General features: G+C 39.3%; 1 protein-coding gene across 12 annotated transcripts in view; it reads left to right on the forward strand.

The window, feature by feature from the left end:
* The window catches only part of KMT2C (lysine methyltransferase 2C), a 202,542-nt gene that overhangs the window by 53,002 nt on the left and 123,477 nt on the right, over positions 1 to 26,063 (forward strand). For all 12 annotated transcript variants that reach the window (XM_085316432.1, XM_085316438.1, XM_085316434.1 and 9 more), the window contains 2 exons: positions 11,042 to 11,180; positions 23,754 to 23,960. In XM_085316432.1, coding sequence (XP_085172558.1) covers positions 11,042 to 11,180; positions 23,754 to 23,960 — 346 coding nt within the window. The remainder of the gene's footprint in view (positions 1 to 11,041; positions 11,181 to 23,753; positions 23,961 to 26,063) is intronic.

A 26,063-nucleotide genomic window follows, 5' to 3' on the forward strand; every position in this document is an offset into this window, starting at 1 on the left:
GCAAAGTTGTAGCTGATACTTGCTTGCAGAAAAGGAGTAGGGTAAAGGAAGGCTAGGCTTAACTATCTCCTGTGTTCCATTTGTTACTCTTTCCATCCTGTATGCTAGAAATAGTCCTATGAAAATTGGCGAAGGGGGAAATAAATTGTGGTTATACATACTAAGTTTTAATATATTTTTAAAGTGCTCTAAAAAATAAAACACCAACAAAAGAAACTCCAACCAAACACCTACTGGTACACTACTGTGTAGGAAATTCAGTAAAATCTATATTGTTTTGGCTTTCCTTTTTGTTATTACCAAAGTTTTTCAGCACCCAGAGATCTGAGAATGTTTTACTTTGGAATAGAAAGAGACATGGAGAAATATTCTTAAGACTCAAAGGAAATATAGATAAAAGTCTTTCCATTTCCCTTCATAAAAAACATCCTCACTGTCACAGAGGACAGACTCTCATTTCTGAAGGTCTCTACAGGGAGCAGCAGAGCAGTGCACTGGACGTCTCCGATAGCCACAGCCTCTGCTGTGTCTGCTACAGGGAGTGAGGCAGCAATACTGCTTCAGTGCTGAGCCCGAGATGACGTTGCAGACTGTGCTCTTAAGGATTTCTGCCAGTATCTCCTCACTGCACTTGGCCTTGTGGATGTGCCAGCTAAGGCCCACTGCATAGTATAGCTGTGCCCTTTGCTTTGGCACTAGGAAAAGAAATGTAGTAGAAACACACAGAAATACACCTGAAATCTGACTTGAACAAGGGGGACCAAAATGTACTCAAAAATGTTATCACATTGAGCAATTTGATAAAAACACAATCACAATTAAGTGATTTTGAAAGTTCAACATCATATGACTTGGTAGAGCTTTAATCATATTAATTGCTGCTTCTAAAACTTTCTAAGTACATATCTGTATTAGTAATAGTGTCAGGGAAGGAGCAGTCCCAGTCTTTTGCTCCCCATGAAACTGTATGTTCATCAAGTTGAAGTGTATTTGCCCTCCGTTGTTTGTGAGTTTTTAGTTTGACCAAAAATATTTTCATTTTGTTTTCTTGCAGATAGTGGATGTACCAACAGTTTGCTGTAGTAGTTGGCAAACCAAAACATAATATAGTAATATTACAAAATTCAGAATGAGCTGATTTGAGTAGAAAAGACTTTTGATGTGTGTCTTCTAACATAGTTGAAGACTCCATATTTCTAGCTTTATTTGCCATTGTCCTGGGTACTGAGAATAGTCAGGAATTCTTCTACTGTGCAGGGTTTTTTTGTTTGTTTCATGGATTTGGGGGATGTTTATAATTTTTTTATGGAGTCTAGCATAATGGTACCTTTTTGTGAAGATTTTAATAAAATGAGAAAAAGTAATATTATTAATGTTGTATTCAGTATAATGAGCACTGCTTTTAGACAAGGGAGTAATGTAGGAGGAATGAGAACTTTCCTCACAAGGAGAAAAGGAGGAGGTGTCCATGTAATCTCTGGAAAAAAAAGCCATGTTTTCTAGCTATCAGATCATTTATAGGGGGAAAGCAAAGGGGAATGTAAGTACTAAACACAATTTCTATTCAAAATACTGACCAAAATGTTTTTGTCCCCATCAAAAAGAGGGGGTAGGGAAAGGCAGAAATTCTTCTTGATACAGCTGTTTAGTAATGCTAAGGCATGGCCATTTTAATTGCAGTCCAGGAAACAACTTGTTAACTTAGCAAAATTCTATAATCTCATTTATAAAAAGAGGCAGAAGTGGAACCAAAGCAGGGTGAGCTCTGAGTCTCTACTGTAGCCATTTCAGTGTGGCTGATTATCCCTGCCAACCAGAATGATTTCTAAGTCTTGCCCATTTTTACTAAGTTCACTGCATTATAAATGAATGTTGACTTCTAAAGCATGGAAAGACGGGAGGATTCAGAAAAATCTTTCTGGAACTAAGCCCAACCTTTTCCTAAACATGCCAATGGCGACTGCATCTACTGTATCGATAGGCTTTTGGATTCTTGTCACCATGGCAAGATGCTCCTTTCCATCCTCCAGCAGCCCTGCCGCGCTGATTTCTTAGACTTTCTTCCTTTGGGGCTGCACATTGGTCCTTCCAGCTGTTTCACATCTGTGTTGCTTACAGCCTATTTCTTTCCCCGTTTTTTCTTCTTCACTGGGGTTCCTATCAATGACTTTCCACCAGTATTTCTTTCTCYACCTGTTGTCAGCAGCATAGATCCCTCCCATCATTTTAGCACCTATCAATATTTTTCACCTTTCTAGCTATCCATAAAACACAATTCATTATGAAATACTGTGTTTTGCTGTAGTTCCTCTTATTTTGCCCTTCTCTGCAAGAGAGTTTCTGTAATAACCTAAAAAGAAAGAAAAAAAATACATGATAAGGTCTGGAAAATATGGATCTGTGTGTGTACACTTGTATGTAAATTTAAAACTGCACATCTGAAGAAAGAAATAATACAATAAATATGTGTTGGTAAGATTTCTGTAGGCTTGGTGGCTCTTTGTTATAACTGAACACTTGGCTTCTGCTTCTGTTTTCATCTTGTATTAAATTCAGCATTCTAATTCTGTATTTAACTTGACTGAAACTGAATTCTGCATGTTAATTCTTCAATTATTCTCTATTCTTTTTCAGAACACTTGTAAAACACGCAGCTCTTCTTTCAGTCTGTAATTCTTCCTGTCTTTGTGTCACATAAAAATGCTGAGATTCAGATTCTGATCTGGAAGAAAGCACAGTGAAATAAGTTTACTATAACTGTTGAGTCTCTTGGGAAACTCATATCTGTCAGGAATTCTGTTTATTCTTAGTACCATGTCAACGAATTCATAAAATAAATTAATAATTACTAACATTTGCTTGCCTGCCAAAATGATGTTTGGAAACATCCAAACTGATAAAACATATGTAGCAATCCAGGTGATTTTATGAACCAGTAGTTCCTTGCCCTGCATTATCATTAGACCCAGTGACRTTATCTGGCCAGTTGCTTTCTTGCTGGACTAGGTTAATAACGTCCTGAAGATAAATCTTCTTCTAATTACCCTCTTCTGTCTCAGGACAAAGCGCAGAAGAACCAGAAACAACCATTTCTCAGTAAAGGAAGTTAATCTGTGTACAAGCTGCTAGGRAGTTTTCAACCAATTCAGGAGCTGATTGGTTTTGAAGCACCTTGAAAGAAGACTTCTTCCTGAGAAATTTATTGTAGGCCACTTGTTAGGGAAAATACACTCGTGCTTTATAACTGTATGAACTGTACTGAGCACAGGGAAATCAGTGGCAAAAACTCTCTGATTTGTTAACACCAGAGACTGACCTTTTGAAATCCATCTTGCCCATCCTTAGGCAGATACTTAGGCCTCATCAGTATACTAATTATCGCTTCTAAAATTAATGAAAACACAGGACATGACATCACTGGTGGCATTGCCTGTAGGTTACATCTGTTCATAAATATTTTGGGCAAATATGTGCTTAAAAATGCACTTAAATATGTTCTAAGGCAATTAGTATTGCCTGTACTCATAAAAAACATCTGCTTTCTGAGATCCCTTTTCTAGGTAGGCAACTGTCTCCTACCTGTCCAGTCACTGGAAGAACTAGCAGAAGCAAAGTATCTTGTTATTATTAGAAGTATTTTTGTTTATATTACAGTATTTGTTTGTAATAAGAAAACCAAATATGACAGGAAGTTACTTGGTATTTGCAATTAAATCTTCACAGGCTTAGTTGATAATAGCATTATAATCATACACACTTAAAGTAGGTCATTTAGAAAATTGTGATTTTTGCCTTCTGACTGATGAGCTGTATGCCAGGTGTTTTGTGTCTTTATTTTGTAGTTAGTGGAATCTGTTACATGCAAGTAAATTCAAATTTCATGAAGTTTCTCACTGTGGAAGCTATTTCTGAAATGCAACTTTTTTTTCCTTCTCCTGTTTTCTTCAATACTACTTTAACAGTTTTGGTATCAAACTATGCTTTGCTAAACGTAATCAACAGGATTTTGAAGGAGTTTTCAAGGACCTCAGAACATTCAAATTTCACTTCCTGATGTTACTGCTGATGTGTCATTAGCGATACAATAGGGAAATTTGTTTTTACATTATCAGTCAAATACAGTGAAATAGCCCACAACTTCATGTTTGTAACTTGTATGTCATGTACTCTTTTCATCATTGGAAATTGTGCTGTTCTGTTAGGTTTTGGTTTTATGGATCTGTCTTTTATTTATTTATTTGGTAATAATGTGTTCAGGCTGACTCTCCAGTCTGATAGAAGAAATGTCAGGAAAATTCAGATCCAAGTCCTGCCTAATTAAAATGACAGTTTAAAACACATTGCCCTTGGAGTCCCATAGGGACCTGCCCTGACAACGCTTTTCTAGATCAGGTACAAAAAGTGAGGTGGAGAAATCAGCTGGTTAGAACCAAGTTACTCGCCCACCTGCGAAGCACTGAGTAGCAAACTGAATGACGGGGCCCTAAAATTCAGTATGAGTATATGGGAAGTAGCATTCAGGGGAAAGTAACCATCTTAATTTTGAACTAAGAGAAATTGGCTCTCCAACAGCCAGTGTCACCTGAGCAAGTGTTACTGGAGTTCTTCTGAGAATTGCAATGTCTAGTATAAGTCAAAGAAGCAGATCAAATTTTAGGAAATACTAGCAAAATAACAAGAAAACAAAGCGTCACTGTGGTTTTTTACTGCTGCTTTATAAATCCATGGCATGACTATGTATTAAGTGCTGTGTGCAGTTCTATTTCCCCTCCTTAAAAAAGGACAGATTGTAATTGGGAAAGTATAGGAAAGGCCACCAAATATGATTTAAAAAATATATGTAATAGTTTTTGTGGGGAATAGCTAGGTTAAAAGAGTTCAGCCTGAAATGATGTGGCTGAGGAGGAATTGAATAGGGTTCCACAAAATGAGTGGCATGGAGAAAATGAACAGGGAATGATGATTCATTTTGTTCTGTAACACAAAAATTAAGAGACATCAAAGGCAATATTGGGTCATGTTCAGGGCATAAAGGTAGGTGCATTTGCTCACAGCATGTACTTAAATTACAGAACTCATTGCTACTGGATACTGTGGGAGTGAAAAACTTCAGAGAGTTTGAGGGGAAAAAAAGCTGAACAAAATCATGGAGAATTAATCAGATGAGTGCTACTAARTGCCACTTCTAGCTTAAGCAGCTCCTCAGTCACAGATCACTGGTAGCTGCTTATACAGAACATGAAATAGTGGGTTTAGAATGACCTACATTACAGTTTAAATGGTCCGAAACAGAAAAATGTTTATTTTGTACTAGGTAGAAAATACACAAAATTGTTTCTGTATAAATTGTCCTTAATAAATAGAAATTTGGTTTGAAAGACAACTATTAAAATACACACTAAAGTATACAAAAGAGAGTAAATACATATTTTCTTCTTGTCCTATACAGTAACTATCACAGTAAGTAAATCAGTGTTGTGCCCTTCAAATGGCAAAAATATAGGTATTTGGGGATCTTTTAAATGCAAATACAACATTTGCAACACGTGGGTAAAAAATGCTTCTGATGTGTTTGTGGATTTTTTTATTTATTGTTAACTGAACAAAATTTTAGAATGTCAGTCGAAGAAAGCATTCCCCTGTCTCCAGAAACTAGGTCTTACAGTTATTTTTCTTGGCACACTCATACTTCAGTATGTTTTCTCCCTCTCTTCCCCTGGTTGTGTTTTTATTGTGAAAGAATATGTGGCTACAAACTTTCTGAAGCCCAAGTAAAGGCAGTAACTGTTAGCAACCGCCTCCTTCTGGGTGTCTTTAGCTGTAGTTTGGCTTGGCTCTGTGGARTGCTGAGTGCTTGCTGGTGGTCTGCTTAGGACTGATTAGCCACAGAGTCTCCGCTTGTTTCCTCATTCTCAGCTGCTAAAAACCTATACATACAAAGTACTTGACAGTCCCTATTCCTGAGATACTAGAGGGAGAGGAAATGATGAGGCCACGTTGCTATTAAATTGCATCCTGAACAGTAACAGAGTTAAGAGCAGTGACTGCTGGAGGTGCATTCTCTGCGGAAGTTAGGGAAGAAAATGCGACTTGTTAGTGTGTAGTACTAGATAGGCATTTTAAATTAATAATTTAAAGTCTCTGTTTAAGAACTTTTTTTGTATTGTTGCTACAGTGTTGTCATTTATTCATCTGTCTGAACTACTTCTGGAAACTAGAGCATTTTGGAGTTACCTGTGCTTTTGTGGACTGCTACAAGACTGTGTAAAATACCTTGCCATGTTAGGTGGTGGGTTTTTTTTTTTTTTTTTTTTTTTTGACAGCAATACACCTTTCTGTGCAATGGTTACGATTACATTTGCTAGTAAAATCTTGTTACTCTTGCAGAAGGTCTAGGTTAGTAGCAGGTGAGACCACTGGAATATCCTTGCAGTATTTGGTGGTACTGGTACATTCCAACCTATAATACTTTCTCTTCTTATTGAGAGTTGGAGGCTCTGAACATTTGCATTGTTGTCTGCCAAAGGAGAAGCAAGTCTGACAGCAGGTTCTCAACCGCTAGATTGGTTCAGTAGTGAAATCATTGTGCCCAAACAGYGGTAGAATGTCTATTTTATGCTTATTATACCTGTCTTGGCTTTTTTTTCATTGTTACTGCATACTAATCTAACATTATTTTGAAGGAGTTGGGKTTTTTTTCTGGCAAAAGTCTTGCAATGTTTTCAGTTGTTGACTGGGACAATAGCTCTAACCTTCTTTTTAACTTTTGGTGTGCAGGTATGTTTTCATTGCCCTGTTGCCATAGCAGATGCACTGACACCTCCCCGTCTGGCTCTGCGTTTACCCTCGTGGCTTGCAGAATAGCATCCTTTGATTAGTAGAAAACAGAAAAGGGTGGTTTGTGATAAAAGAGCAGATTAGACCTTTAGTCAGTGTTGCTTCATCGTTCTTGCTTCGTCATGTCCGCAAAGAAAGCTGTGATAACATAATGCAATTCCAGCCCTTGCTCACCTCCGCTTTCCCGCAGGCGTACATAGGAGAGTCTTCAAGGGAAGCAGTGCTCCGCGGGAGCGCTGACAAACACTGGCATTTTTGCCCATGAGTCTGCCTGGTGCATACCTTTTGCCATAACCTTTCTTCAGGGATCTGAAGGTAGACCAAGAAAAGAGGAAATCGTCAGCATGTCCTAAAAATAGCAGGACATAAGTAGGGAAACCCAACTAGTAGGACAGGAAAGTGGTTAATACAAGAAATCAGCTGAGAATTGTACATGGCATTTATTATTGTCTTTGAGTGTTCACTATGTTCTCCTCTAGGAAGAAGAATAAAAATAATCATTATGGGAAGGAATTTTTGAATTCTTAAAATACAGAACCTTTTTAGGGATTTTTCTCATGTGAAAAATTCCATTTGACTGTACTGTAAACCCTAAAACCTGTCTTTTCAACCTAAAGCCCAAAGTGTACATCTTTCTTTAGGAGAAGGCGGTGAAAGTGTTAATTAGAAGTGAAGTTCTATAAACATGCTTTAAATCTTACTAATTCCAGTGACTTTCCTGAATATCTATCCTCTTTCTATGYGATTTTTTTTCCTAGTATGTTACTTAAGTTGCAACACTTACAGAAGCGTCTGCCCTTCTGATGGCTGATCTGGGCAGAAGCCCCAGATTACTGCTAGCTGCTTGTTACAGTGTCTCTGGAAAGTGCCTCTTTACATCATGTCATGGGCTTTGTAAAGTGTTACTAGACTTCAGTCCACCTGCAATTTGATAAGCTGCTGTTTATCTTGCATCTAGGTGTACTGGTACTTTACTCCTTGTACTTTGGGGATTTCTTTTAATGTTCTTAAGAAAAGAAAGCCCTTCTTGTCCTCACTAATCAGATGGGAAGGCATTATTTCTGTAATTGTCTTTAAATTTTTTAAATTTCACATTTGACTATTTTAATAGAGTAAATTAACTTAAAAAACCCTTGCAAACAGATGGGAATTTTGCAGTCAGTTTTTTCAATTCTCAGTTCCCTCACTAACTTACATGTGGCGAAGACCTTAACTGTGACAGAAGCAGTCATGAAAATAGGATGCAGAACAAAGCCTTATATATGAATCTACAAATGAGCTTCACATTTTTTAATCATTTATGGTTCCTCATCTCCCAGAAACTTCAAAGTAGGATACTATAATGAAGTCATCTAAACATTCATTAAATACAGTGAAAAGCAGTCAATGTGTAGTGCCAGATGCTTTCAAGAGCATTTTGGAGGCAGTGATAACAATATATGGGGCACCTTGCCCCTGCTGGTGCTGTACTCCTGTATTGTAAGTCTGACTCGTGACATGTGTCCTCTGTGCTGGTCCTCAGGTTTCCTTTAGGAAAGCCTATTTACCTCTCATTCCTTTCACAGAGTTAGTGTGGCATACACAACTAATATAAATGTTATTTTCGTCATGTTTTCTCAGGACCATGTTTTCCATCTTCCGCTGGCATATTGAGACACAGTTTGGTTATTATGGCAACAGCAGTAGAGATGATGTTTGTCTCATTTAGTATAATTTGGGTTCTTTCTTTTCTAGGGAAGCAAACAGTGGGGGGGAAATCACCATAAGGGTATAAGCTCATGGAGCTGTAGTGTACAATGAAACAATCTGCCTTCTCAGACAGTCCAGAATTCTTGAGGATGAGCTCGTGTCCATGAATTTTGCCTTTCTGGTGGTGTGGATGTGACAGGCTATTAACATACAATGAAATGAAAACTGGCAAAGTGTAATGACTTTTCTGTACTTTTAAGTCGTGCAGGCAAAAAATAAAGCAAAGTTCCTTTTCACAGAGTTTAACTAGGTTGCATAAACTCTTAAAAAGATGRATCAGCAGCATGGTCATGATACCTGGCCGTCTTCCTTGAGCACTTTGTGTGAATCACCTAGGCTATGCAGTGGGTTCTGGTTTTAGTGATTTGGGCTCTCCGTATCTTACAGATGTTTATAAATTCTACAAAAAATGCCATGCACCTTCCAGAGCACGTAACAGCTCCTCTGATATATAGTGTAATGGAATTCATACTTTCAACTGAAGCTGTATTTATAACATTTTGGGCACAAAATTGCTCTTCACGTCCGGCAAACTCTGGAAGCTAACCAAAGATTGTTCTGAAAGGTTCAGCTGGACATTGCCTATTTCAGGAATCCCGCTCCAGGAATGATTGTAGGGATTGTGTGTTCAGACATTCAGACTTGCCACATACTAAGGGGGTTTTGTTTGGTTTTGGGTTTTTTTTGCACGGAGTAGGATATTTATTCAGTGTAAAATGATTGTCCGGCATTTTTTTTTTCAGGATAGTTTGGTGGGCTGGTCCTAAAGCAAGCCATTTGGCCTTGTGCCAGCTTGTCTGTTTGGACCATTATTCAGACATATGTTACTGAATAGTTTAAATATGTGAAGCAGTTCCAGTTTACACCAGCTGAATATCTGGCACACCCACTCTTGTACAGGAATTTCTTATGCTCTTTTTTTAATTTTGTGATTCTCTTAAAATATGTTTTAGATGCCTTTACTGAGGATTTTGAACATTATACATCGTCTTCCTGAACAAGTTCACTCTAGGTTAAACAATTTTTTTTCAATCTTTGTGCATCAAACAAGAAAATTTCCCCTTCTCCATCTGCTCTGATGGGCATATAATTTTAATATTACAGACCAAGGAATGTTCTCCTAAAGCTGCAGTTTTATGATCTAAGAATTTTCCTCTTTCATTGTTCTTTTAAATAAAATTAAAGCTTGTAGCAGCTTTTAGCACTTGCCCACCCAATCTCACAGATTATTCTACTACTTGAATCATTTATCCTATGCAGTACTTGACTGTCCTTTGAAATGTTTGACTTCTTTTAAGAAGTGAGCGTATCCTGTTTTCTGCTTGAATCATCTAAATCATCTGTTGCTTTAGTCTAGTTGGATTTATTTGAAACTGCTGTATACGTTCACCTTTCGGCGAAAAACCCATGTTCCTTGGAAGTTTTAATTAGCATGTGACATGTGACGCAGCTATAGCGGTGTGGACACTGACATAGGGAGGCCATCGTGTCTTAAACCAGATTAAGAACATCTGCCAGAGACCTGAGATTTTAATATTGTTTAGTTTTCAACGGAAATATCAGATTTTATCTCCTTCACAGCCTTGGGCAGCTCCCCTGTTCTTCATGGCACATTGCAGCATTTTCCCAACAAGTACTTGACTTGTTCAGTACAAAGGATGGAACGAAATGGGACCAGAATTTAGGTTGCACAAACATTAACAACCTGCTGTTTCATGTTTCTGAGCAGGAACAAACTTTCTAGATGAATAGAAGCAGTGTCAGTTGCTGATGCATGTATTTCTGCCTAATAACTAATCTAAATTAAAAGGATGTTGCAAAAACTGCTTACATTCCAATGCTTCAGCATGAATTYTAGGGTGGCATAAACCACTTCTTTCCATCCTTCACGTCTTCAACCCTGTGCCAGTGTGGAGCTCTAGTCTAATAAAGCAATGAGCTAGTGCAGGGAATTGGATCAAAGTTAAAACTAATCTGGGAGAAAAAAGGTTAATTATAACCCAGATTATTGTAGTCACCCTGATGATTGTTCTGGGATGAAAGAGCAAGCACACAAGAGACGAGAGGAGAACAAGAGCTGCTTTTGGCAGCCCTATGAGCTTATGCTTGCTGAAAATGCATGTAAAATTGCAATCTCATATGAAAATGTGGTCATTTAACAACCTTCCTCCTCCTGCTCCATTTCTCATTACTACTGAACATCTTCAGTTCACTGTCAATATGCTATGTTTATGTAGAGAACTTGATAAGCATTCACTTCCATGCTTCAGTTAGATGTGAAGAGTGATACTTCCCCACTCTTTAATTTCGTTACGTCTAATAGAATAATAGTTGCATGGATTAATCTGTATATAAATAAATGCATGTTTGTATCACAAGAGAAAGCTTAATTTCAGCTCTTGTTTTTATGGTCAAAAGAAAGTAACTCATAACCTTTTCCCATTTTTTTAAACAGAAGTCAAAGAGCAATCTGCAGAAGAAGATGCCCAGACTGAAGTGGACAGCACCAAGCAGCTAACACCAATTCTTCAGCGCTCAGTATCTGAGGAGTCTGCAAGCTCTACTGCCTCTGTTGGTGTCGAAGCTAAAACCAGGTTAGTGAGCAGGGAGACAGATGCTGAGTCAGTGGCAGGGCTAGGGCTTGAGTAATGGGGCGCGGAGTGCTCCAAGCACAGTCTTGGGACACGCTACTGGTGCTTTGAAGCATTAGCAGCAGCCTGGGTCGGCATCTGCTGTGTTTGAGACTGATGGCTTAATTAGCGTATAGGGAGATCAAGGTGAAAAGCATGTTTCTTGAGTGCTGTCCTCAGACTGCACTGGAAAACCCTAGAATTGCAGGATAGTAACGGTTTAAATTAGAACATAGAAGAGAAAGGAGAGAAAATACAATTACTGAAGTCTTCTTGCTGAGAAAATGATGTATTAACAAATTCGTATTACAATTATTTCTGAAGTTTGTGTTTATATATTTTCAGGAACAAAATACAAAAAATTTCCTGTCATCTCTACTATCTTTTTCCCGACTTCAGAGTTTATAATACAGAAATTAATGTTTGTATTTTTCTTCTCAGTTTTTTAGTCAATATAAATTACCCATAAAGCAGTGAAAGTACCAATTATGTAATATGAAGAAAACCAAAACACATTGTATGTGATCACTTTTGAAACCATACCACAGAATTCTGGCAGAACTTCTCTATTTAAGCTCTTGTACAGGTTTTAACCGCATACAGGTCTGTTCTGCTGCAGAGATTGTTACCAGTTTTGTGACAGTTTCAGGTATAACGATATTTTTGACYGATTTGGAGAGAATAATCTTAGTGATTTTGCTTCCTCTTAACCTCTTCCCCATACAAAAAAAACTTACTTCATCTATTTGCTTTTCTAATCGTTTTCATACTTTACAGATTCACAAGTTTGTTAGTTGCTAGTAGATATTTTCATTTTTACTGAAAGTTTCAGTAAAATAAACCTTTGGAATTGAAAACACAAAAGCTGTTTTAATGGAATTTTCCTAAGCTATTATTAAATTGTGGTGAATATATAGAACAATTTCAACTGAACAGGTGTTTTTGTTCTTTATTTTATCCTGTTCAGGGTTGTTTGCAAGAGTTGTTCTTAGAACTGTTTCATCTGCTGTCTATGTTTCTCAAGGTTACTTTATTGTTGTTATCGTGAGCAGTTGATTACAGTGTTTTCCCTAGCCATAAACTTGTTTCTTACAGGCTAGACAACAGTCATCCAAGAAAACCTCTGCATGATTCTGAGCCAGGCCTTGTTTGTGCTCAAGTTATTAATTCTGCTAATGAAAGGTGTAGATTCTGATTAGTTGAGAGTGAAAGTATATTATGGCTGCAATTTTTGGCTGATCAGAACATAAAATGTTGAATGCTACTGTTTCTCTAATTAAAATAACAAAGATCAGACCCTATCTTTAATATTTTGGAAGGAAATGTATTAAAGGAAGTGAAACAGATAACTGGGAGTCTAAGGTTTTTCAGATTCCAGATAGTTTTGGTTTGAGATTTGGATGCAGAATTAGTATCATGTTAATTGCAGAAGTGATTGATGTCCTCATAACAACATTTAAAAAAAAAATCTCTGGCATATTTGGCACCGCATTGTGAATCCTAACAGAAGGAGGCTGTTAGGCAGAAGGAGAACCTGGACTGCATTTTCGTGATCTATTGGCTGTATCATTGTCGGGGATGTGGTGGTGACACATCTCTCGTGCCTTTTAGCTGTGGAAGGACTGGATTCTGAGTGACTTGACTCTGTCCTCTTAGAAGGAAGGGCAGTGTGTGAAACAGCGTACACTGAAGGCTTTGAGATCTCTTGTGTTACAGTGGGGTGGTTCACGATAAGGTGCGACTCCTTGGAGATTTGAAACCTATAACGTGGGGAGACAATTCTGAAGCTGGTTTCCAAGTTGCGCTCATCAGTTTCATCACATGTCATATAAGCTTTTTTGATTCCATTGTGTAGTGTAAGTAATGGAAATGTTTATATATTTAGAAATAAATTGATATGTGAGGCATAGAAAAATCACAGAAATATATTGAAACAGGCAATGCAGCAATTACTTAGAATACAGAAAAGTAGTAAAGCCTCTACCAGAAGTAGATGCAGATGTGGGTACAGTTACCTTTTGCATCCCCTTTCTCAGTGAACTGTTGAGTGTAAGACACTTCTAGATTTTAATCTTTGATAGTAAAGATAAAGGAGTTAAGGAGAGGCATGTGGAGCATAAAACGAAGTCTTTTGCTAAACTAAATTTCCTATTGAAACGTAGTAATTATAACACAGGTAGGGATGCATCACAACTGGGACAGGCAGATTTCAGTAGGTGAGAAATTAGCCAAAGCTGTTACTTGTATAGTATATTTTTTTTTCTATCTCTCTTGAGCTGAGGGTAAATAAGAACATCTAAGAGGAAGGTGATTGCGAAGATGGTCAGTTCTGGAACCTGAGGTGCATGGTACAGAGCAGGATGAGTGTACATGGGAGTCCATGAGAATTAACCACAAATCAGATTGAGGGGAAAAGATTCAAGAACAGATTTAGGTTAGGATTAGTACTAAAAAACCAATGTGCTGAAGCCATTAAAATAAACAGTATCTGAGCCATAGTGGGGTAAGGAGAGAGTGTGTGCGCACGCGCATGTGTGCATGGGCTTAGAAGCAATGAGTAAATGACTGACCACAAGTGAGGAGGGGCAGTAGCATCAAGTAAAGATGAAGTACCCAACCTGGCAGTGATAAAAGTAGTGCTGCCAACTCTATATATTACGAGTGTCATGCTTTTTGGAGCCTTTTCCTTTGTTTCTTCTCTTTCTATAAGCTTTGTGAGAAACCTGTCAGCCCAGGACTTACGGCTGAGCAGAATCCAACTTCTTTGGAAGGAATCTGCTCCTTGCGCTTGTGCTGCCTGCAGAGAGCAGGGGAAGTGGAGCCCGTGGGGCAGGCAAGCAGCCAGAACCTGGCTGCGACTTACAGCAGAGCCCACTGTGACCTTCCTCCTTTCTTTCCCACATTGTTAGCTCCAAGTGTTAAAAGCTCAAGAGAATGACCTTAAAAGCACAATTTAATAGAAACACAAAACACCTTTAGATTGATTTTATTCTTCTTGAACTGAGACTGTAAATTGCATTAATTGCATGATTCCGGTCTTTTTGGCATAATTAAAAAGACTATTCATTCTTAAAATAAACAAATAGAAAAACTGAGGTTTTCATACGTTTGTTTTGTTTATTTTAGTAGTCTGGTATGCTGAATGCCTACTCATATGAAACTCGTACCACGTTGAAAGTGTATCAGTTTTATTACAGCCCAATTGCACCTTTTCCCCTTATTTGATTGTTGCTGCTGCTAAGATCAAATTTATAGTCTGGAGATGGAAGACAGGGTGCTTTATTTCATAGAATAGAAGTGGTTGGTGAATATCTGCTTGTTACATGAACAGAAAAAATAAGGTGTCTAGTGAAAAAGCAGGAGTGGACTTCTTTCTTCTTTTTTTAATCTTCAAAGGAAGAGTAATATAAAACTCCTTGCAGCACTCAATAGAAATTGTGGACTGGCATAGAGATTATCTAATCTAGACAGAACAACACTGCACTGATGGCAAAGATCTTTAGTCAGGAGACAGTTGGATTTAATGTACAGAAACATGATAAAATTGTTTAAGTTGCAAAGTCAAATACATGTTTTAGGAAAGAGCAGAATTAAGTTTATTTATCAAACTCTTAATTATTTTCTTTTATCCACATGTATTATGAACAAAAATCAGAAATTTGTTCATGCTTTCTTTATAGATCCTGTTTCCTTGAGCTCTGATTATTCTCACCGTTTTGAGTTTCTCCAAGTGGCCCACAACTTTCCTGATGGATGGACTGCATATTGCACAAAGGAGGCCTAAGGAAGGTTTCACAGGCAGCTCTAATTATGGCATTTTAATGATTGACATTGGGACCGTAATGAGTCTGTGGTGCTTTCCTGTAGAACTTACCACTATTAAAAAAAAACAGGCACCTCATGTGACATTTGACACTTGTGACAGCCAGGCTGAAGCCTTTTAGAGCTGTTGCGTAGTCCTTCACTACTTGAGTTACGCTGTTACATAAGTTGCTCCAGCTGTGACAACCACATTTAGAAATTTTCCCTGCCCTAACGTGAGCGGGTTCCCTACACGTAAGGAGTCCCACTTTCAGCCCCTGATTGCCTCTCACAGATGGATGGTTTTAGGCAGTTTCTCTCTCCCATCCTACTCAGGTTGCCTCTCTTCACTGGTTTCTGCCCAGATGCTCACACATGGCTACCCTGCACTTGTGGGCAGCAAGCCTGGCTCTGGCAGGTCGGATCTGTTGGATCTTTGGACAGATGTTCTTTCCTCTGAGACGTGGCATTCAGACAGATGGGRGCATCCCATGGCCTGTGTTTCATAGCTGGCGGTCTGTCAGGCCGTGCTGAAGTACTGATAGCAGTTCTTGTTACGCAGCCTCTTGTGTAGACGAAGCTCAGGAGTGGATGAGATGCTTTGTCAGAGGATTTCACAGATACACGCTGATGAAAAACTATCATAAGAGCCTGGAAGCTTTAGTTCTATTTCAGTATTTAGCAAGTATGTAGCCCTCCGTCCATTTCTTCTAACTTAGACCTTTTCTATATTTTTTTCCCTCCAGGCTGTCTCTGTCGGAATCTTGTCTTCTTTCATATTGCTCACGCCTCATCGTATTCCCATTATCCTTGCTTTTCCAAACCTAGTTTCAGTGTCATGTCACAGTTTCCTCTTCTTCAGTTCCTTACACTCCTCACTACCTTCATSGGCTCCCAAACAGATGTTTGTCACATGATATTTCCTCTCACCTCCTATTCTTTTATTCATTTTTCTAGTCAACTGAGGCTGTGTTCTTTTCCTGTTTCCTTGGCTTTCTGTATGATACATGTTATTCCCAACTGTCACTTGTCCTGTTTCCTCCATCACCTCTCATTTCACTTGTACATTAGGTCTTCTCTCTTGCCTTGCGCATTTGTTCATAATTCCTTTCTTTGGTTCCACTTCAAGTATCAGAAATTACTTTCCTGCTTTTTCCTCCTCCATTACTCTACATAAAATTGAAATTTTTCTCCCCTTTATATCTGAATTGGCAGGCAGATGACTGATGGAAAGTACAGGCAATTTAAATATATTGCTCTACAAAATCTGGGCTTGCAGCAGAGCCATTAACTGTAGTTGCAGAGATGATCCCCACGAGTGTCTCTAACCTTTGGCTAAAACGTGTTCATTCACAGTGTAAGGATGCTGCRTATGGAGTCTGCTTTCACCTGGAAACTGAGAGCAAATAGAGCGTGAAGAGTGAAGAGACTATTTTTGAACTTGTAGCATTGATGTGTCAAAGCTTTGCTTGAGCACATATGATTTACTTGGTAAGATTAGAAACATTAGGAAAAGTTTTTAGTGATTTTCATAGAGTTACAGAAAATGCATCTATAATTTCAGAAATGGATGTAGTAAAACTAGAACCGATTCACAGAAAAGCAGAAAGAGTGATCAGAGATGTGGAATAGTGTTCATATGGAGACTAGTTAAATTAGAGCCCTTCAATCTGCAAAAGAGACACTGGAGGAAGAAGTACTAGAGTTGTCTGAAGCTGTAGCTGCCGTGAGGAGGGTGACTATTTATCGATTCAGTTTGTTTTAATGCAAGAAACTGGAGGTCATCAAGTGAAGCTTGTGGGGGGCCAGGACCAGAAGAAGAGGAGGTGGTTCTTTACGCAGCAGGTAGCTGTGTAATGGAAATCCTTGCAAAAGGGTGTTACGGATGCCTAAAAGTGTGTGTGGACTGAAGAACAGATTGTAAGAGAAGCAGAAAAGTACTAAATGTATATAGGAATCTCACCTGGTTTAGGAAGGTTCTGAGCTGAAAACACTTGGAGGCATGGAAAGTATATATGTTAGCCCTTTTCTCTAGTATTACTTGTGTATCTGCTTATCCCGTTTCTAACCCTGGCTGTCTTGGGCTGGCTAGACCTTTAATCTGACCCAGTAGAGTTTTCTCAGCAGAACCCCACTCTGTTGCATATCAAATCTCTTCTGTATTCTCAGAGAAAAGATCACATAAAATTTTGAGTTATGCAAAACAGTATGCTTTTTCATTCTCTAATATGACTAAACAATTTTGATGAGTTTTATGAAAACCACCTTTGTTTAAAGCAGCTCGGTATGCGTTAAATTGCAGCAATTTTCTGGTGATAAGACCCAGCTTAGTGTTTTTATGAAGYTGCCTGAGACAAATATGCTAAGTGATGCTGCTCTCTCTGTGAGGGTTATGCAGTGCTGCTGTGTGCTATATTTTCATTTGCCCAGACATGCAATTTGGCTTGAACAGACAGTAGTTATGGGATACAAGGACACACTGAAGAGAAAAACACAGAACTTTTTTCTTTTGAGTTTTGTCGCTCACAGGTTAAATCTCCTTCTCACAAAATTGAAGTATCACCTTTCAGGTATGCTCACAATTGTTGTCTTCTATGTGGATTTTTTTTAATCTTACAGAGAAAGAGTCAGTTCAGTTAGACATTAAAGACTGATTTCTAGATGCCCATGGAGTAGACCTTTGAATTCCCTTAGCATCGTCTTTCTGATAACCCCTCCTGTACTTAGAGTATGTTAAGCTATCCCAGCGGAACTTTAAACATATGTTTAGATTAAAGCTGACACATATTAGCTGTGTATAAAAGCATATTTTCTTCTTTTTAAAATCTTAAAATGTCAGTAAAATGAATTTTGTTGGTGGTGATGCATTTAGGGGGTAATGTTTGCTTTCTTTCAAATGGGAAGAGTATCATTAGATTGCTTGTATGGCTGAAAACTCCAACTGTGTTGATTTGAAAAAGATTGGAAAGCAGTTAATATCTAATTGCTTTTTGCATTTTGAAACTGAAAAAGAAAAGCTTCATATGAAGCCCTGCGAATCCCTCCTCCATTTTGAAAGGAATTGTCTATGTAAGCTAAATATTCATTTTTAAAACAGCTATGTAATAGTAGAGTGTGTCAAACTGCTTGAAAAGTGTAAGTTGTTTGTGATCCAGTTTYCTGTTGGAAGGAGGACGCTCTGCATTTAAAACATGTTTAAATACAGTTTACATCTGAGAACTTCCGCATCTTCCTCTTTGTATTGTCTTCATTTCAGTATATAATTCTGTCTTTAGTATCCTTAATTCAGAGGGTGATTTATTGGTTTGCTAACGCTGTATCAGTCTTAAATTCTAATGCATTGTGTAGTGTGATTTCTCCAAAGTTTGCTTTGGTAGTTTTGCTTCAAGCCTCTTTGTTATACAGCTGCAAACGTTCACAAGAGCTCTAGAGTGTTTTGATGAAGGTGGAAAGGCAGTATTCCATAATTCCGTAAGCTTTATAATAACTTAATAAAATACCTCTGTGAACAGCTTGCATGCATTATAACTTGCACTGACAGAGACTTCTGGCATTATTTTAACCTGGAATTTTTTTCCAGTTAAAATACAGCTTTCAGGTCTCCCTTTGGATTTATGTAAATGATACAATATTGCGTCTTCACTAAAGAAAAGAACAGTTTTCTCTTTAAATAACACAACATAACTGTCAGTGAAGGCAAAATAGTTTGTACTTCAGTACAACTTGGCATAGCTAAGTAAATAAGTCCTCTGTAGTGTTTAAGTTAGCCTTTTAACATGTGTTAAAACTACTAACAATGTTAGCTGGCAGACGAATTCTCAAGGCCAGTTTTCATCAATCTACCTCATTAATCAGTATAAACGATGCTCTGAAACTCTGTTTTTCTCCTAAATGTTCCATTTCATTGTGTTAAACTAATTTTTAAGGATGAAAATTAAATATAAAAACATTTGAAATTTATGCAACAACTTAGCCTAGCCTAACCAAGGGTTTCACCTTTCAAAAATGCTAAAATGTATGTGAAAGAGACATCATGAAGGCATTTTCAGATGTTGAGGAAAATTATTGCGTAATTCCTTAAAAGAAAATCTTATAGCAAATATCAAATGATATCCTCCTCACCAGTTTTTCCTATTTGGTGATAAGAAAGCTAAGTAGGGCACAAACCACAATGAACATTTCAACCCAAAGGTTGAATGAAATAGATTTTTATTTTTATGCTTTCCAAAATTGTGTATTTTCGGGGCATTATTGTGGCACGTGGCAGCAGTGATCATCCATGATCTAAGTGTGTTATGGTTACAGCTAATGGAGCATGTTAGAGTTGCCATGATGTGGGTTTCCTCAGATTTAATACAATGCCCTTTGCTGTTTAAACAGCAGCAACAACCTCTGCTTTTAGTAACTGGATTGAAAATATGACTGCAGAGTAGAAGTATTTTGGTAATTGGTGTTCCATGATAGGCTGGGAGGCATTTGCAAAGAGGTAGAAGAGGAGCATCCATTAAGTTGAATTCATGAGTTCATATTTCTTGTGCTGTTATAAGTTCTGTTCATCATCATAGGATGTTTGAGTTCATCTGTGCATGTTTTCATGAAAGAATGGAACCTTTACAATTTCTCTGCAGAACAGGAGGCTGTGGGATTTTATTTARTCCCTCACTCCTTTACCATTCAGTACTAGAAGTCTTGTATGCCTTGAAGCATCTTACTGACAGATGTGCAGAACACAGGCTGCTTGCTTTCTTCCTTGGCATTCAGCTGCTCAGAGATCCTGGAGACAATAAGGGAATCACAAAGGTGTGGATGTCAGTGAAGGAATATTGGTGAAGTTATTCCTAGGAAAAGGAGAAAGGTAGATTAATTCCACCAGCTTTGTACACCGTGCTGTAGATGACTGGCGCATCCCCACATCATTACAGGTTGTCCTCCATTCTACTTTCGTATGAAAATTAGGAAAGAGAATGAAGGCGCATGTCTAATAATGTTGAGTCACACTAATTCATGTGGACCAGTCTGAAGATTTCTGCTTCCAGTGCAGCAGTCCTCTTGCGGACACATCTGTGTAGATTGGAGAGATACGGGACACCATGTAAACAGAGTGTTTTACTTCAGTCAGTCTGCACATCTGCTTATTGTCAAAGAGTCTTGGCTGCCACTGGATACCCCAGTGCCATTTACCGACTTAGAAGGATTCAGGAAGAGCTTGTGCATACTTTTGGGAGTTTAACTACAGGGGCACTTAGTGCTCTTGAATTGTAGATAATCCTGATGCCTTATTTCTGTTAAGAAAGTTTTGAGGATAGTTGGTTTTACCTTGATTCCCTAAATGAGTGTTTGCAGGCAAGCCAGAAGATGTTTTCTGGTTGTGATTTAATATTGTGCAACCAGTTGCCCAATCTTTCATGTGTTGAAATGAAATCCTTTGAATAGGAAAGGCTGCATTTTAGGACAAGTCCTAATGACTGCAAGTCATCGGTTGAGCAGAGGAAATGGTGGCTGTTCTCCCTTCCTCCAGGATTAACTGACTAGGACATTCGCTTTGCTTTTGTTGAGATGTGGATTGGAGAGGATTGTAGCATCTTTGATCCTTGTAAGGGAGCTGAGTAAGTTCTTCTGGTGGAAGAGAACATTTAAGTTGATTCAAACAACTTAATGAAATTAAGAACTTGCAGAAGAAAATGGCTCTGGTAGAGGGCTGAAATCGGCACGTTTCTTGTTAGAAAGTACATTTGGGGCACCTTATGAGATAGTTTGTGTCTCRTTTAATGGCTTGGCAGGAGCAGACATCAGTTGTAGACATTGGCCTTACTGCCTTTTATCACTTCTCCTTAATCCAGTTGAAAGTCTGTTTGGTTTTGAACATTTTTTTTTCTATCTGCATCGTATGTGAAGTTGTGTGCATACAAATGTATGAAACCAGTTGAGATGAGGTGCTGTACAGAAGCACTTACTGGTAATGAGTCACCTGTGGAATTTTAAAGGTTTATAAAAAGAATTTGTTCTAGAAAAACTTAGGAATTAAGGTGAAGTTACAAACAGTGAATTTGTATTTTGGTCTGGAGCAGCATAAATATATTTTAAATGCAGTATTGGTGAGCTTGTTCTTTCCTTTTTGCTTCCCCCCCCCCAGTAATTTACAGAAAAAAAAGTATGACATCATCCCATGCATGTTACCCCGTTTTACATTAGTCTGTTCTGAAAATATGTTAATTATGGTAACAGATCTAGGGCTTGAGCTTAAGTGTTTCCAGTGTCTCCATTTCATGATCTTTGGTGTGAGAACTCTGTATCGCAGATTGAGGTCCTCTGATTGAATGCTGACACACAGTAATTTTTGAAGTATTTTCTGCAATCCACAGATAATATAATTTAAAAACCCTGCCTTCTGCCCATACAGACATAGTTGCTCATGAAGTATTTTAAGCTAAGGCTTACATGGTGGAATTGGCCACTTTGTACTTGATGACAAATGGATAATACAAGGCATTGAGGAGCGAGGGAAGCTGCTTCTCCGCTGCAGTTGTGTCTGGCCTCCGGGCGCTGGCCAGGGAGCCCGCTGGCGTGTTCGTTGGTAGGTGCTGGGTACCCAGAGATTTAAAGGCCTTTTGCTTGCTACTTCACCCCCCGTTAAAAGGGAGAAACTTTATTTTTTCCTCTCCTGTCTACCTCAGACCACCAGTCTTTCGGCAGGACCCTGAGAGTGTGCGAGCGCTGTGCGTAATATTTTTTTTTTTAATGCAACCTGTCTATTGGGGAGCCATTAGTTAAGGATTCCCCCTCCCGGCCGTGATCGTTCCAGTGCCTGCTCCGGCCCCAGCTTTGTGCCCTGGTAGCGGTGTCCCCAGCCATGTGATTGCCCAGAGCCCTCCAGCTGTCGGTGCCACGCCAAGGGGAGGCCGGGACGCTCGGGCACGGGAGGTTCCTGCGCCAGGAGCTGTGATACATGAGCTGTCTTACAGATGCTAGGAAGCTCTGCATTGCCCTCGCTTTAAATGTTAGCTTAATAACTTCTTTAAAGTGTTTTTTTTTATTCTTATTATTTCTCTTTTAGAAATCTTAATGCTGTGATCATGTTTGTAACTTCTATGCTTTAAGGAAACAGTGTTGTTTGTTTAGTCATAATTATCCTCAGGTCTTTTGTTAAGGATTTTATGGTCAATCTGTCCTAACAGGATATATGAATAATTATTTATTCCACTGTGGATAATTTTGCATCTACTGAAATTTAGATACTGTTGTGCTGCCTGTTAAAATCTTTTTTAAGTTTCCTCCCAAGTCTCTCTGGTCTTACCTAGCATGAGTAACTTTGCTGCCCCTTTCATATACGCCCTACCTGTAAGGTCAGATCAGGTTTCACCCGTGGTCTTGCAGGGTATATTCACTGACATACAAATAATCATGTTTTTGTTGTTTTACCATGTTAAAAGTAAGTTATAAAGCAGGAAGTTGTACCGATCAGCTATAACTACTTAGATTTCCTCTTTTTTGTGCTACCTTTGCTGTTATTTTCTTTATATCTTTTTGTACCTTCCTCTGAAGACTTCTGGGAAGTGTTAGATACTTGTCATCTGCTGGACTGTCCCTGCAGGTTGTGCTGCCTAATGCTGGCTCTGTGTTTACACAGGATCAGTTAGGGATGTATGGCCAAGGCCACCAGTGCAAAGAGAAATGTTTCTTAACGGTAGTATGATAGGGTATTAGCTTGAGCAGCGTGGAGGGAACCCGTTTAACATGCCCACCAATCTGCATGTCCCCAGCGGTGCGTCTGCCATGGGGAAAAGGCCAGTCTTACCAGTGCAAGTGCAAGTAGGTCAAGTCAAATCTAAGGGCCTTCACTAGATTCTCACTGTCTTCTGTTCAGCACTAGAACTTCCCTTTTTGTAATGTCTTCTTCTGTTACTGCTGTTACCTCACCTGTCTGAAAAGCACAGATACTCTATTAATTTTTCCAAGAATTAATGAATATTATATGGGAATTCAGCCTTAAGATTTCCTCCTCCCTCTTTCCTCCCTCCCTTGCCCAACAGAGTGCCCCAAACCCAAATATGCCACTTTGGGAGATGCACTTAAATCAATTTAAATGGGATCCACTCAAAACCAGCCTCTACCCAAATGCCAGATTCCCTGAGGCATCTTTTGGGGGGTTTTAGGGGCATAGATATGAATAAAACAAAATTGTTCACTTAAGAATAAAAATGTGTTAAATGGCTTTGCCTTTAAACTGTTATAATGGGAAGTGCATTAGTTGCAGAAGTTCACATTTTAACTTTGTAGACTCATTTGTTATAGAAATATTTTTCAGTAGCTTCCATATGATGCAACACAAGGAGTGCTGTCAGAGCTGTCATTTCAGAGCTGCTGTTATGTTATGCATGTTAAAACATAATTGCAGATAGTACAGGGATGTCTTAACAGTCTCAGTTCTGTAAATAAAAATTTCCTGTTGTAAAAGATTTAGGTATTGTTTTTTAAGTGTTAAATTCAATTATTCCTTTTTAAATTTATGTGTATCATATGCCCTGGTTTGTGTGAATATAGTCAAGCACTTTTGTGAAACAAAAAGTTCCGTTACATAACTTCACATTAGCTGGAAAGAATATATTGAATTCTGATGCTTACAGTATTTGGAAGTTTTTATTGTTATAAAGGGTAAATTGCCATGAAAGTTGATCTTTGATGAGATGTCCTCTGCTGTTTCTCCAAAAAACGAACCAACTCTCTTCCCTTTCACAGCGAACAACTCTGCGCCTTTTGTTACTGTGGTGAGCGGAGCTCATTAGGGCAAGGAGACTTAAAACAGTTCAGTCCCACTCCTGGGTACATCATCCCATGGAAAAACCAGCCTTTACCCAAGAGCGAAGGCAGTGACAGCGCCGATGGAGCTTGCGAGAGAACTCCAAGGCAAAACGCAGTGCCGCGCAAACAACGGGGACACAAGAAGTAAGTCAGCTTCACAGTAAATAAAACTTGCTGTGTATTTTATGAAGCTCAGGAAGCATATTTGCAGATGTTGTACAGGGAAAAGCACGTAACTTGCAATTGTGAATGTTTCATTTTGTTCAGTAATAGGAATTTTTTTTTAATGCAAGCAATATAGAAACTGTCTACCACTTTTTAGAACTAGTTTCTCCCTCAAGTGAGAATCTTCATGCTTTAGAAAGTCAAAGAAAAGAAACATTACTTGTCATAAAGCACAGATCTATTTGTGAGTTGAAAATCAGTTGAAGGCAGTATGCGAAAGAGTAGAAGATAGTTGAATTCTGATGCATGTTTGATGTTATTTTGTATTGTGGAGCCTCAGCCCATCTTCTGAAGCTTATGGTCTTGTCCTCCAAAACAGTGCCTTTTTAGTGTCCTTCTGAAGTGGGGCTGCTCTTGAAGGAGGTTTGCTAGCACTGTTAGTTATTGAAGTAAGAGGCCCCTGAGTCCCCCCTGGTAGCTTCCCCCTGTCAGTATCTGTGAAAAGCACAGGAGCGAACCCAACTCTATGGTGAAGCTGTAGTAGATACCCGGCGATGGCACCTCACATGCAAGGAAAGGGAAAAGCGTCTAAACCCGTTCGATTTTTTCCCATACGGCATTTGGGGTTAGCGAGTGCCGGCGTCCGCGCCCGGCCCGGCCCGGCCCCCGGTTCGCAGCCGGTCGCGCGGCGATGGCTGCAGCGGGGRGTGGGGGCGCTCTGTGGCCTCAGGGCGCTCGGGCCCCGCGGGCGATGGCGTCACGAGGGAGCGCGGGGCGGTCGGGCCGGCGGCCAGGGGCGGCCGCCCCGCCGCGCTGGAGCTCGGCCATTGGCTGCGGGCGCGTCGGGGGGTGGGGCCGGGCGGCAGCTCCGCCCCTTGGCGCCCGGGGCGGGCAGCGCGCGCGTGCGCCGGGAGACTGCTCSGCGGGCGAGGGCTCCTCGCTGCTGCAGAAGGGCTGGGCGCTGCTCGCACACACCTGCCGGCGCTGGGGCAGGCGCGCGGCGCTGTGCTCGCGCGCGTTGTGTGACGCCGCTGGCGGGAAATGGCCTTCCGTGGAAACGATAGAGCTCACCCGCTCCCCTCACAGAGTCGCTCTGCTTTATGCGCACGGGGATTGCTCCTTCCAAAAAGACTCTAAACACAGAAGATAATCCGGCTGGGGTGAAAGGTGCATCTGGTCGAGATTATATTGCCGAGTGATCTGAGATGTTCTTTAAATGATTTGATCTAGCGAGAAAACTTGTATTAAAAAAAAGGCAATGTCGTTTGGGATTTATTTTTTCTTCTTCCTTTAAACTCCTAGGTTTTGAAGTAACAGAGTTAAAAGTTAGAACTGGCTTCAGGGATTGTTAAGAGAGTTCAGGAACTAGCTTTAGCAGGGATGATGTTCAGCTCCTGTCATGACAGGAGTCATTAGGATATTTAGTAATTGTAAAATTTCCAACCTTCATTGGTGTGCAAGAGAGATGTTTTCTCCCAAGCCAAGGTTTTTGTTCATGTGTTTTTTGCCCACACATCTTTCTCAGTGTAATATTTGCAGTGGGGCGCATACTGTATTTAGGAAGACAAAGTTATCACAGCTTAAAATTCCGTTGATAACTAGCTCTAGGCTTTACTTATTGGCAACAAGGCAATATTTATCATCACCAGGCAATATCAGTTTCGATGCCTTTTTTTTTTTTTTTAAGGTTATGAGCAGTAAGCAAAGTAGTTGAGAATAAGAGGTAGTTTCATGCTGTCTCAACTCTAGAAACTCAGAAGTAACAGGACATGTTCAAGTTTGGGTTATTAATGGGGGAGAATAAAAAGTTCAAAGTACCATAATAGAAATTGCAGCACCTTCTTTCCTACCAACCCCTGGAGCAGCAGATCAGACTGAGTTTCACAGTGAGAAGCCTAGTACAAATCCCTAGCTGTCCAAGAAAGTTTTTTGCTTGCAGGAAATAAAGAAGGAGGAATCTTTAATTTGTGAATGGACTGATCTAATTTTTATTAATTATTTTCTGATGAGATTAGAATTTAAGGGACAAATGATTGTTTTCCTTGACTGATTTTTTTTTTTTTTTTTTTTTTTTTTTTTTTT

The sequence above is a fragment of the Rhea americana genome, unplaced genomic scaffold (assembly GCF_003343005.1).
Source record: "Rhea americana isolate MKP2758 unplaced genomic scaffold, rheAme1 scaffold_47, whole genome shotgun sequence".
NCBI lineage: Eukaryota > Metazoa > Chordata > Aves > Rheiformes > Rheidae > Rhea > Rhea americana.